The sequence below is a fragment of the Ochotona princeps genome, chromosome X, assembly GCF_030435755.1.
Source record: "Ochotona princeps isolate mOchPri1 chromosome X, mOchPri1.hap1, whole genome shotgun sequence".
Classification (NCBI taxonomy): domain Eukaryota; kingdom Metazoa; phylum Chordata; class Mammalia; order Lagomorpha; family Ochotonidae; genus Ochotona; species Ochotona princeps.
In genome coordinates this window covers 7170832-7184727 of record NC_080865.1, presented here as the reverse complement: position 1 = coordinate 7184727, position 13896 = coordinate 7170832, and the positions used below count along the sequence as shown (strand labels likewise).

The 13896-nt window shown below is 40.6% G+C and overlaps 1 protein-coding gene across 1 annotated transcript; it reads left to right on the top strand.

The window, feature by feature from the left end:
• The first annotated feature begins 10920 nt into the window (after window positions 1–10920).
• On the top strand, window positions 10921–13641 carry GSPT2 (G1 to S phase transition 2). The gene has a single exon (XM_004587940.2). It carries the CDS (start codon window positions 11078–11080, stop codon window positions 12959–12961), a length of 1884 nt encoding a protein of 627 aa, XP_004587997.2. The 5' UTR covers window positions 10921–11077; the 3' UTR covers window positions 12962–13641.
• The last annotated feature ends 255 nt before the right edge of the window (window positions 13642–13896 follow it).

Sequence of the window (13896 nt, the reverse complement as noted above, 5' to 3'; positions counted from 1 at the left end):
CCACATTTGGTGTGTTTTAAATACATGGTTATTTTGGGATTTTTTTTAATTTGACACTCTGTTTCACCTATGTGGTGCAAACTCACACTCTGACTCTGTCTGCAAGGGCACAGGGGCCGTCACAAGCCAGGTCCTTCATGAGTGTGTGCTAACGGGTGTCCAGTGACTTAGTGAGGTGTGCTGATACCAGGCTTTACTATTGCATTCTAACGCTATATCACTGTGTCTGCCCCTCCCCCAGATGTCTAAAGCTGGCACTACCATCTTCTGTCTCTGGTGTTATTCAAATGTTACTGTATTTGGAGTCAGGAAACTTAAGGCTCACTTTCCCTTATTGGATCTTTTTAGTTTATTGGGGAATAAGTGACTTCAACTAGGCTTAGAGATTCGATTTATCCTTTGGCTTGCAAAATTCACTTTTCTATTACGATTAATTCTCATTCACAATATTTGCTTTGTGTTAATCTGTGCCATTATTTGCTATAGCTCCACTTCCCAGAATACTTGCACAGCTCAAATCTCCTATTTCCCTACCATGCAATTTCCTTACCAGGGTTACCAGTGCTCCTGTGGAAGTAGTTGGCCAGTTAATCACTGAGTGTCTCTTCTCTGCTTCTTATTTAAATTTTCCTTTTAATTAATACAGACCTACATCATATAATGTTGAAATCAGGATACCCATTTCTTCAAACATTATTCATTTTTTCCTGGCAAAATATGCATGATCCTTTTTCTAGTTTTTTAAAAAATATAAAATTTGGACCAGTGTTCTGGTGAAGTGGATTAAGTTGCCACCTGCAAATGTTCATGTCCTATATTGGACTTCTGTCTCATTTCTGGTTCAGCTTCCTGCTAATGTGTTGTGAAGACAGCAGAAATAGGTTTAAAGTGCTTTAATCCCTGCCACCTATGTAGGAGACCCAGATGTATTTCTGGCTTCTGGCTGTAGCCTGATGCAGCCTTGGTTGTTGTGAGCATGTAGGGAGTAAAACAACTAATTGTAACTTGGTAATAATTAACCTTTCCACATATCTCCTTTCCCCTATTTTCGCTACACTCTAACAACCATAATTATTATATACTCAACTTCTTGAGGTCAGCTCTTTCAGATTCCATTGTATGGATGACATCATGAAGTATTTTCTTTAACTACTGAATAAATATTACATGATTTCTGTATCTTGGCTATTGTGAGTAGGGATAGAATAAATTTGGGGAAGTACAGATCTTCCCTCATCAGACTGATTTCATTTCCTGTGACAATTTCATGATGTCAAAAGGCTTATGGGAAATGTGTTATGACAAGGCTAAGCATGAAATATAAAACTTTTACACAAAAATAAACTTGTACTAACTTATAGCTTTGAATGGAATATGGTCTGAAACACTCATCAGAACAAATTAATTCTGCTAAAATTGAAAGAATAAGCATGAAGTTTGTGGTGAAGCTTGGATGGAGAAATGGTGAAATAATTTATTGTTTACAAAAATGTTTATGGGGGCAATGAGAGGATGAGATGGTGCGGAAGATAGAATCCACAAAGTCAAGCAAACTACGTCAATTTTCTGGAATTGTCACCCATTTCCTAATTGAAGAATACCGATATTTAATGGCAGAAACAGGCATCAACACCACCATACACAACTCATTGGTTCAGCTTATACAGTTCTGACTAAAAACTTAAGGTTGAACAAACTCTTTACTTGATGGAGAATTCTTGCAGCCAAATCATACGCAGACAAGAGCACAGCTTGCGATGGAAACTTTAAACAAATGAGATGAAGATCTTGGAGCATTTCTTTGAAGAATTTTAACAGGGGGTTAAAATGGCATTATCATCAGAATCCTGGAGACCTAGCATAATCAATGCAATAGTTAAGACGAGGTAGAAGTGATCCAACCCTTGCAAATGAGAAGCAGCTGAGGCAAAGTTTGCAGGCAACTATTTATTTTTAATGTTCAAGACAGTTTGCTTGTTTGCTTTTTGGAGGGCCAAAGAATGGTAATATCTGCTAATCATGAATGTTTTGAGAAAGTTAGTGAAATTTTTATCAAAAAAAAAAAAACACCCAAGGAAACCTTACTGAAAAGTCCTTCCCCACGACAGCTCCTGCTTACTGTTTTCATCAAAGGAAATTTTTGTAAGAATTTCAATGGTAAATCACTAAGATTCTACCTTACACTCTTGATTTCACTTCTAACTTCTTCTTGCTTCCATAATCTAAAACATTTTTTAAGGTCATCCATTTTTCTTCAGTTAATAATGTCTAAAAATGTCTACGTTGACATGGTTACATTCCTAGGATGTTTATCACTCATAAAAGTCTGAAGTTTTATGGAGTTGATTATAGGAAATAAAGTTTATGTCTTTAATTATATTCTTTGAATTCCATTTTCCTGTGAAATGTTTTCAGTGCCCCCATAGACACTAATAGTGAGATTGTTGGGTCATAATGGGAGAGGAGAAGGAAAAGAGAGAGAATATTCTTTGGGTTGCCTTATTGTTTGTTCTCTTTCCAAGTGCCCACCACAGATATGGTTGAACCAGGCCAAAAGCAGGAATCAGGAACCCATATGGGTCTCCCTCGTGGGTGGCAGGAATTCAATCACTAGAGTCATCATCTGCTGCATCCCAGAATGCATTAGCAGGAAGCTGGGTTGAAATCAGAGTAGCTAAGACTTGAATGCATACTCTAACATGGGAATTCCAAATGACAGCTTAATCTTCCACAACACAATGTTTACACACACCCCAACTCCTGTACTCCTGTGCCTTAATTTAATTTTATTTTTTTGGCTGATTATTCTATTTTCCATAATGGCTATACAAATTTAAATTCCTACCAGCAGTATGTAAGGATTCCCTTTCCTCTCTGTCCTCACCATTATTGACTTTTTTTTTTTTTGTCTTCTCGGTAATAGCTGATCTAACTGGAGTTAAATGACATTTTTATCATAGTTTTAATCTGCATTTCCCTGATGATTAGTGACACAGAGCCATTGTTCATATACCTTTTGATCATTTGCATATCTTTTTTTGATGAATGTCTATTTAGATTTTTTGCACACTTATTGTTGGATTATTTGGCTTTTTGCTGCTGAGTTGTTTGAGTCCCTTCTACATTCTGCACATTAATTCTTTGTTAGATTAATCATTTTCAAATGATTCCTCTTCTTATGTAGGTTGCCTTTCAATTGATTGTTTCTTTTGCTGTGTAGCTTTTTAGGTTGATGCAATCTCATTTTGCTTGGTTTGTTTGTTGTGCCTCATACAATCTGTTACTTAGACTCAGTGCTTATTTATTTGAGGACAAATGAATGTTTGTTGTTCCTCTATATTCAAGACCCTCTGGTACTATGGTCATTTTTTCCCAGCCTTAATTTTCTGATCTCCAACAAGGGGCTCTGCAGCTTGCTCTCCTGTGTGATTTTTAAAGATCTTGACAGAAGATTGTCAGCACATTATGAAGCAAGCTTAGTCTGGGATGTATAAAACATTTGCACGCATGATTACTAGGTGTTTTTGTCCATTATGGCTACCATAACAAAATCCCTGAGATGAGGTAATTTTAACAGAAAATTTTTTCCTTGCGGCTCTGAAAGCTGCAACTCCAGGATCAAAGTACTTACAGGTTCGGCATTTGATGAGGGTCTGTTCTGTTTCCATGGCAACATTTTGTTCTTGCATCCTCCAGAGGGGAAAAATACTGTGTCCTCACATGGCATAGGGCCAGAAAAGCTAAAGTGGCTGAGAACTGAAAACTCTTTTGCAAGGATCCCATTCACAAGAGAGGACCCCTCATAGCTTAATCACTCTCTAAAGACCCCTTCATACCATTTTATTGGAGATTAACTTTCAACATAAATTTTGCAGATATAAATACTCAAGCATGATATTAGGACACAGGCTGTCACACAAGAAGTGTTGGGTTAAACCCTGGAAAATTATGAATACCTTGAACTTGTTCCATTTGCTCTGAAGGAACAGAATAATATTTACATAGGGACTGTTGGAAATATATGCCAGGATTGGTTTATGATCATATTAGCCTTAGAAATTCTCTTTATACCTTTCAGCACCCAAATGAGAGTACTGAATAGATAGGCTACTCCTCAACTTGACCATTGGGCAATTCAATTCTTTTTTTTCTTAAAAATTTATTTTATTTATTTGAAAGTTAGAATGAGGGAGAGAGAGAAAGATTCTATCTACTGATTCACTTCCCAAATGGCTGCAAAAGCCAGGCTTTACTAGGCTAAAGCCAGGAGCCTGGAATTCCATGCAGGACTCCCATATTAGTGGCAGGGACGAAGCATTTGGTCATCTTCTGCTGCTTTCCCAGGTGCATTGACAGGAAGCTGGATTGCAAGTGAGGCAGCCAGGACTCAAACTGACACTCATATGGGATGCCAGAGTCGCAGGCAGTGGCCTAATCTGTTATACCACAACACTTACTCCACAATTCAATTTCTACTGAGGATACATTTTAAGTTTAATGATCAATTTTATAATGACAATTTTGGATACTCGAAGAAAATGAAAAAGGCAAAATGACTAATAATCTCAAAATTTAGAATTCATTATATTCTCCATATTGATTTGTGTACTTAGCTGAAAATAACAGGGGTATAGTGTTGGCTCCAATTTTGTAGTTCCATTATCACTTAGCACTTAAGCATTAGATGACTAACTTTCCAGAATGTGAGGTGGCCATTATGGGAAATGTTGATTATCTGAGAATGGACACAGATTTTTTTCCCTTTAAATCTCAAGCTTTGGATATTTTGTCATAGGATATTCTCATTCTTGGCTTTTGGACTAAGATTGCTATCCCACACTTAACTGTAATAGTAGCAGTGAGTACTAGTATTGGGAAGTGGTGAAGTTGCATAAGTGACTTATAATGCTCACCTCTATGATTCTTTGTAGCTTCCTAACATATTTGCATCAAATACTCCAAGATATTACTCTGGAAGTAGCTTTAACTCCACCTCTCAGATAAGAAAATTGAGGCATAAAGTGGTTAAGTAAGTAAAGGAATAAAGTTAGAAATGGCAGATCTTACATTTGAACCCCAGTCACGTGACACTTGTACAAGTCAGTGTTTGGTTGATGTTATCAGAAACATATTCTGAGTTAATTAGCACAAGGGTCAACATGTGGAGTTAGGAGTTCATCCACAGTGTCCTTTAAGAGCCTGGGGGAGCAGGGTCTATTCCCAGCCTCTCAGATTGATGATCACAGCAGAACTGATTTCCAAGGAAACCTGTCATTTCTATCACAGTTGAGGGGAGGGAAATCAGAAAGCTTCCACTGCAACTATTAGTCCTAAATACATAGCTTTTTAATTAGTTTGGTTTGGATATAGTTTCAGTGTCTCCAAGAAGTTTCATACTTTGAAGATTTTGTTGCTAGGATGACAGTATTGGGACCTGGTATGGGGCTTTGATCTTTTTTATTTATTTGAAAGGCAGAATGAAAGAGAGAGAGAAAGAGAGAGAGAGAGAGAGAGAGAGAGAGAGAGAGAGAGAGAGAGAAATCTCCCATTTGTCATCTATTTGTTGGTTCATTCCTCAAATGACTGCAATGGTTGTAGATGGGGCAGACCAAAGCCAGAAGCCAGGAACTCCACCCTGTACTCCCATGAGAGTGGGAGGTGCTCCAGTATTTGGGCCCTCATCTGTTGGTTTCCAGGGCACATCATTAAGGAGTTGGATGGGGAGTGGAGCAGCTGGGACTGAAACAGGTGCTCAGATATAGGATGATGGTATTGTAAGCAGTTGTTTAACTCATTGCACCACAGAGACAGTCCCTGTGTGGGACATTCAAAAGGTGGGGCCTGGCAGGAGGTCCCCAGGTCACTGAGAATACTGCCCTTCAGTGCAGAAAAAAATACTGGTGTTCTGAAGTGAGTTCTCACAAAAGTGAGCAGTCTCTGGCTTTCTGTAGTGGGATGTGATCACTTGCTTCCATCATTGCCATCAGCAATAATGTGATTTAGCCAAAGGGCTCCACCAGAACTGAACCAATGCCAACATCATGTCCTTGAGTCTCCAAAACATAAGATACATAAGCTCCTCTTCTTTGTCAGTAACTTGTATCAGGTGCTTTAGTATAGTGATTTAAAAAAAAAAAAACTGGCCAATGCAGTTGACCTCCTGAAACCAACTCCCCCAGAAATTTTTATTCAAGGGAAATAGTTCCCAAGCTAAATCCACACTTGGAAATGATGTCTACTTTCCCCCATATCTCTCTGCATAGAGATGATTTAAATGAAATATGGCTAGGGATCATCTGATTGATAGAAGGTGAAATGCATCTGGAATCCTAGTAACAACAAATCTAAGAAATGAAAGCTTGAATGCAGATATGCTCAGATAATCAATGTAGGACATCTGGTATAATGTTCTCAAGCTAGTGTTCACTAGCTCCCCGATATCCTCTTGTTTGTGTCTTTTCAGCCTGTGTGATATCACTTGTGCTTAAACCTGCATAAAATGCATAACTCCGTATGTGTCCCAGGTTGCCCAATGATATTTAGATGTAAGCCAAGGGAAGAGGAAAAATCGCAAAACCCGAAAGTATTATGTTATCCAGTCAAAGCTGCTTCTGTGTAATTAGAATCCTTTAAAAATGATCAGCCATCTCCCCCACACCCTGATGATGTATGTATCTACCTCCATTCTTTGTTTTTCTTACTACAGTCCTCGCTCATAAGCTCCACAAAGTTGTATGTTAGTTTGGGAAGAAAACATAAGAACTTATGAAAGTGCACTGAGTTAGCCTTCCTTTTGTTGAATTTACCCACATTATCATTCTCTCCAAGTAATCTTTCATCTGCTTCTCAATTTTTGGATTTAATCCTGCCTAATCTCCCTGTTTCTTTCTTTGTACATAATAGATATTACAAGGCAATGTAGTCTTGAAATCATAACGCTTGTGTGTGAATCCCAACTCCATTGCTTACCAAGCACACTAAGGGAAATTATTTAAGCACATCAAATATGTTTAAATCTGATCATTCATCATTACCCCCTTTTAAGTATCATTGTTTATCCTCTTGTGAAAAATTACATGTCATCAAATTGTTGCTGTGAAAACTACCCCATGAAGAAAAAGTATCAACCATTTTCCCTGTTTTTTTCCCTTTATCAGGTATACCTCAGAGCAACAAAATTGTTGATGAAGAAATATTTTAGTGCAGTATTCCAGTTAATAAAGAAATATAAAGGTATAATATTGTATTTTCAGTATTTCTACATAATTATCATTTATTTTTGCTAACTTTAAAAAGAATTAAAACCTGATCACGTATGCCTTTTGGTGCATATAATTAAAAGTCCCTGTGAAGGGTTCTTGTCAAATATCTGTACCTGCAGACAGTGAAGCTGATTGATCCATTTATTAGTATTCAGGAAACGTAGAGAAGATAAAAATATTCCAAACTACACCTTCAGATACAGTAAAACAAAAATTGAGAATGAGAAAGCTATACCACAAGTTATGTCACTCAATTTATCTAAGAACATGAAGAAAAGGACAGATTGGGATCCTATATATTGAAAGAGGCTTAAAATAACTGTAAAGCAAGTCTAGAAAATAGCAAATTACAGTATTTGAATACACACATTTTCATGACAAAGCTATACAAAAATTAGATAAATGACTATCATAATCATCACGGTAGCAATTATACTAAGGAGTGGAGGAACTGGCCAGAGATCACACAGATCGCAGGGAAACTTTCTGAATTGGCTGGCAAATTTCTATTTTTTTTTTTATTGAGTTGTGACTACAACTGTGCTCCCTTATCTAAAGTGAACAAGCTATAATTTTGTTTTATGCACTTTCATGTATTTGTGTTACACTTTACAATCGAATCATTTTAGAAGGGGGAATGAATTAATCAGGGGCTGGATGTCATCTGCACTTTTTATGAGGACAACTTTCATTAGCTCATTATCTCTTTCAAAGTTCTAGGCACCCCAATACATAAGCCAAAGAGTTTCACCCAAAGTCAATCTCTGTGGATTTAACCTGTTCAATTTTTCCCTCTCTTGGATTGACCTGACTCTCCCTGAATGCTAAAGATGATGGATTGTGAGGACATCTACTTAGTGTTTTAATTTCTCCATTAAGATTCCTTTTAAAAAGATTTATTTTTCTGTTTGAAAGGCAGTGACAGGAGACACACAGACACACATATACAGAGAGAAAGTGATAAAGTTGTTTCCATCTACTGAACATATCAAAGATCCAAGTCTGTGAGGTTTAAGATTTTTTTTCTAGGGCCTGTTGGCGTGGCCTAGCGGCTTGAGTCCCCGCCTTGAACACCCCAGGATCCCATATGGGCGCCCGTTCTAATCCCAGCAGCTCCACTTCCCGTCCAGCTTACTGCTTGTGGCCTGGGAAAGCAGTCGAGGACGGCCCAATGCTTTGGGATCCTGCACCCGTGTGGGAGACCTGGGGGAAGTTCCTGGCTCTGGATCAGCACAGCACCAGCCGTTGTGCTCACTTGGGGAGTGAAACATCGGATGGAGGATCTTCCTCTCTGTCTCTCCTCCTCGCTGTATATCTGGCTTTGTAATAAAATAGATAAATCTTTAAAAAAAGGATTTTTTTTCTATTCCATATAGTCTGGAAAACACAGTTCTCAATCCATAAACATGTCCTTTGGTCTTATAATATTTTACTTTGTTGGGCTTACTTAATGTCAACTCCATGACTTCATCTTGTACCACTAAGTTGTATTATCCTCAAGTTGTGCTCTTTTTCTCAGTTTATTATAAATTAAGATGATTTACACAGAATATCCTCCAAACGTAAACTCTTTCCAAGGACAAGATTTTATGGATTAGGGTCTTAAGGATCTCATGTTTCTCAGAAATCATAATTGCTTTAATTAGGATGACAGAGCCCCATGTCCTTAGCATTAACTGGGGAGGAGTCCAAGATACTACTCATTCTTTTCTTTGAGCTTGTAATAGTGAGAAAGGGAAACCTGTGGCTTGTGGATCCAGAGGCTAGGAGAGTAAGAACTTGGAAAAGCACAAGTGATCTGATTCCAGTGCTTGTAGAAGTGATTCACCTCAACAGACCGTCAGTCCAGCCATTGTCCAGGTGTCTGCAGGTGAAGTGTCTGGAAGATTATGGGGACAAAGTTCTGCCTGGAAATTCTCTGCATGCAGACAAGTATGTTACTTGAGAAGTTGTAAATCTGTGGTTGCAGAGTAGATGTTCAAATCATCAGTTGATGTTCCAAGCTGGGCTAGCCAGGATAACTTATTTTCCTCAATACTAAATGAAAATTCTAACTTCAAGGATTATAATTTTTACTCAAGAGAAGCAGGTTTTTGTATGTTTTTTGTTTTTATCCTTGTATCAAGCAACAAGCCAAGTGAAACATAGTTCCCCAAATAATGGGCTTATTACAAGACACATGGAAGTAAAACAAGCAAAAATAAGCAATGGAGATATATGAAGTGACAGAAAAGTAAGAGAAAAGAAAAACAAAATTACTGGAGCAGAGTGCTAGTAACAAGCCAAACACTCTGCCTCTACAGGGGAAGTTTTGCACGTGGCCCAGGTGAACACGCCCCCTCTCCCAGTGACACTGGACAGTTAAGGATGTTGTCAAGGGCTTTTCACTGCGGCAGAGCCGACAGAAGCCGGTGCCTTCTCAGAGTGAACTCATGTAGAGGAAATGGAATCATGGAGAGTTTTGTCTCCAGAGCAGTTCGAAAGCACTAGCTCTACCACCCACCCACCTCACCCGGACCCCTGTCCTCATGCCCCAGCCTCACCCCTCGCAAGGTGTATTATCTTAGCTTCCCCGTGTCAACTGTTACAGGGGAAGTAGTCCTGAACTTAAAGGATCTCATCTGCATATGGAGACACTGTTGTCAATGTGGCTGTCGGCCAGTGTGAAGTGCTTGCTCTCTTTGCTATTAGGCGTTTGGCTCTTTCACAGCTTGTAGTTACAGGAAAAGGCTCAAAATGGAGTTACAGCTGTCAAAGCAGAGTCGTATTAGTCGTAATCAAATTACCAGTTTATTTGGATATAATAGAATCCTAATGCAGCAAAACATACCACAACAAGAAGTTGCATATTGGTTCTGGCAGCATTGCTGTGCATCGAGGTAAGCTGCCACCTGTGATATTGGCGTGGGATGCTAGTTCCAGTTGTGCTGGAATGCAATTAAAGTTGGCCTGAGTGTTCGAGCTGATGCCACTCCTGTGGGAGACCCAGATGGAGTTCTTGGCTCCTCCCTAGCCTTGCTGATCTTTAGGGAGTGAACCAGCAGATGAAAGCTCTTTCTCTATGTCTGGATCTCTGTGTGCGCACATCTCCTTCCCTCTGCCTCCGTGACTCTGGCTTTGAAATAAATAATTTTTTGTAAAGTTGAAGCTTCTGGGTTCCCACTGGAAAAGCATCAAAAGGGCATCTGTATTTCCAATTAGCTTGCATTTCCTAAATTCTGCTCCATCTTCGTGTATTTCCTGAGTCCCTCCCAGGCCCTGTGTGTTTCTCCCTTCCGTTGCTATGTTTCTGTGTAGTTAACCCATATCCTGCCTCCGGTGTGTTCTCAGGAGCTGATATTTTCACTTGACTCTTGAGGTAGAATTATAAATCAGGTGTGTCCTACTTGGTTTACTCATTAGACTGTGATCAAATTCCTCTCCTAGATCTTGTGAGCATGAAGAAAATGAACAAGAATTTTCTTTTAAAATATTCCACTTCAGGACTGAACCTCTGGCTGAGAACTAAGGGGCATGAGCCTATGGATGGCAGAGACAGGTCAATCCACGCCTGGCGTTGGGTCGAGGGTGGAGGAGTCGGAAGTGGTTGAGGTTTAGGGGAGGAGATCCGCTCACACACAGGAGGAGAGCATTGCGCCGCCATATCTGGTGCTGCTGCTGCAGTTGCGAATGCAGTATCGGCACTTCGCTGCCTCGCGGTGCCGCTAAGGTTCCTGACGCTACTCCCTGGTCCTCCGCTCTTGCTGCCTTCCGCCAGCCGGGACAGCCCGCTCTTTCTAGCCTGTTGACCTCTCCCCACGCCGGGTTTTAAGGGCATGGATCCCGGTAGCAGCAGCAGCAGCGACTCGGCTCCCGATTGCTGGGACCAGGTGGACATGGACAGCCCCCCAGGTTTGGCCCCGAGCGGGGACGGAGCCGCTTCCTCGGCGGTGGCGGAGGCCCAGCGCGAGCATCTCAGCTCGGCTTTCAGCCGTCAGCTCAACGTCAACGCCAAACCTTTCGTGCCCAACGTACATGCTGCTGAGTTCGTGCCGTCCTACCTGCGGAGCTCACCGCAGCCGCCCGCCTCCGTCGCCGGCACGGATGAGAACTGCACCCGCGTGGGAGACCTTGCAGGTAAAAGGCTGGGACGGGGGGCACCTGTGGAACCTCCCAAAGAGGAACTGGTAGTGCGTGAAGGTTCCAATTCAGCCGTTACCATGGAACTTTCAGAACCGCTTGTAGAAAATGGAGAGATGGAAATGATCCTGGAAGAATCATGGGAGCACAGTAAAGAAGTAAGTGAAGCAGAGCCTGGGGGTTGTTCTCTGAGTGATTCAGGGCCCCCAGAAGAAAGTGGCCAGGGAATGATGGAGGAGAAAGAGGAAACAAGAAAATCCAAGTCTAGTATCGTGCCCTCAGGTGCTCCCAAAAAAGAACATGTAAATGTGGTATTCATTGGGCATGTGGATGCCGGCAAGTCAACCATTGGAGGGCAGATAATGTTTTTAACTGGGATGGTTGACAAAAGGACACTGGAGAAATATGAGCGAGAAGCTAAGGAAAAAAACCGAGAAACTTGGTATTTGTCCTGGGCGTTAGATACCAACCAGGAAGAACGAGACAAGGGAAAAACCGTAGAAGTGGGTCGTGCCTATTTTGAGACTGAAAAGAAGCATTTCACGATTTTAGATGCCCCTGGCCATAAGAGTTTTGTCCCAAATATGATTGGAGGTGCCTCTCAAGCCGATCTGGCTGTGCTAGTGATCTCTGCCAGGAAGGGAGAGTTTGAAACTGGCTTTGAGAAAGGTGGACAGACAAGAGAACATGCGATGTTGGCGAAAACAGCAGGAGTGAAACATCTGGTTGTGCTTATTAATAAAATGGATGACCCCACTGTAAATTGGAGCTGTGAGAGATATGAAGAATGTAAAGAAAAGCTGGTGCCATTTTTGAAAAAAGTCGGCTTCAGTCCCAAAAAGGACATTCACTTTATGCCCTGCTCAGGACTGACCGGAGCCAATATTAAAGAGCAGTCAGATCTGTGCCCTTGGTATTCGGGGTTACCATTCATTCCTTATCTGGATAATTTGCCAAACTTTAACAGGTCGATCGATGGGCCCATTAGGCTCCCAATTGTGGACAAGTACAAGGACATGGGTACTGTAGTTCTGGGAAAGCTGGAATCAGGATCCATTTATAAAGGCCAACAGCTCGTGATGATGCCAAACAAGCACAATGTAGAAGTTCTTGGAATTCTTTCTGATGATACTGAGACTGACTTTGTGGCCCCAGGTGAAAATCTCAAAATCAGGCTGAAGGGAATTGAAGAAGAAGAGATTCTTCCAGGATTCATACTCTGCGACCCAAGTAATCTCTGCCATTCGGGACGCACATTCGATGTCCAGATAGTAATCATTGAGCACAAATCCATCATCTGCCCGGGTTATAACGCGGTGCTGCACATCCACACTTGTATTGAAGAAGTGGAGATAACAGCCTTAATCTCCCTTGTCGACAAAAAGTCAGGTGAAAAGAGTAAGATCCGGCCCCGCTTCGTGAAGCAAGATCAAGTGTGTATAGCCCGTTTAAGGACAGCCGGAACTATCTGTCTTGAGACTTTTAAAGACTTTCCTCAGATGGGTCGCTTTACTCTAAGAGATGAGGGTAAGACCATTGCAATTGGCAAAGTCCTGAAACTGGTTCCAGAGAAAGACTAAACCCTTCTCCTGATGCTTCTACACAATACTGTGAGGATAACGGACAGCAGATGTTCACCACCTTCTCTTATTTAATGCCCTGCGATAGACTTATTTCCATATTTTGCAAAAAGAAATTTCACAGCAAAATCCCATGTTTTGTCAGTTTTCTCATGTTGAGATTCATGTCACTGTTGACTTTCCCTTCAAGTTTCCTTCCTCTATGCCAGTCTGCTTTCTTGGATAGAATCAGTAATAGCTTTGTAAGTGATGTGGATATAATTGCCTACTGTAATGAAAAATTAATATATTTTTAATTTTTCATTTTTCCTTTAGGGAATTTAGACAACCTTTGTCAACGCAAACCAATCAGAGTGTGTCAGTGCGTGTGTACATGTTAAAAAGACAACTAACTTGTCACTAAAGTGCTCCATTTGAAGATCTTTGGTATTTGAAATGCTATTGACTAATGTTTACGATTTGTATGTAATATGATTCCATGAGCTTTTTGCTGTCTCGAGTAATGGAGTATGCTTTAGCCCTTGAGCTTTTCAAAATTCCTTCAGTCAATGTTCTGAAACAATGACTTTACAATCAGTGCACAAGTGTGTGTTTGTTATGGGATGCATTTTAATTTTGAAAAAGACAATGTTAGGGCTCTTCCCAGTGAACCATGTTTTCTGTGTCCATGTCCAGTCAATAAAGGAACTCTTCTGCCTCCTCACTTGTGGTTTGAAAAATCAAAGGCTCAGGCTATGTTCTTTTTATTCCATTACCCACCCCCTATCACATGGAGCAGGACCAAAGTATAAAGATACCTGGGATTCGGACTCAGATGGTGACTAGACTCTTATCGTCTTAACAAACTTCTTGGTTTTATTCACCCAGAAACCAATGACAAGTGGAACACAGTAAGGGGATGTGAGTACTAACAAGCTACATTCTCACAGTAGGAC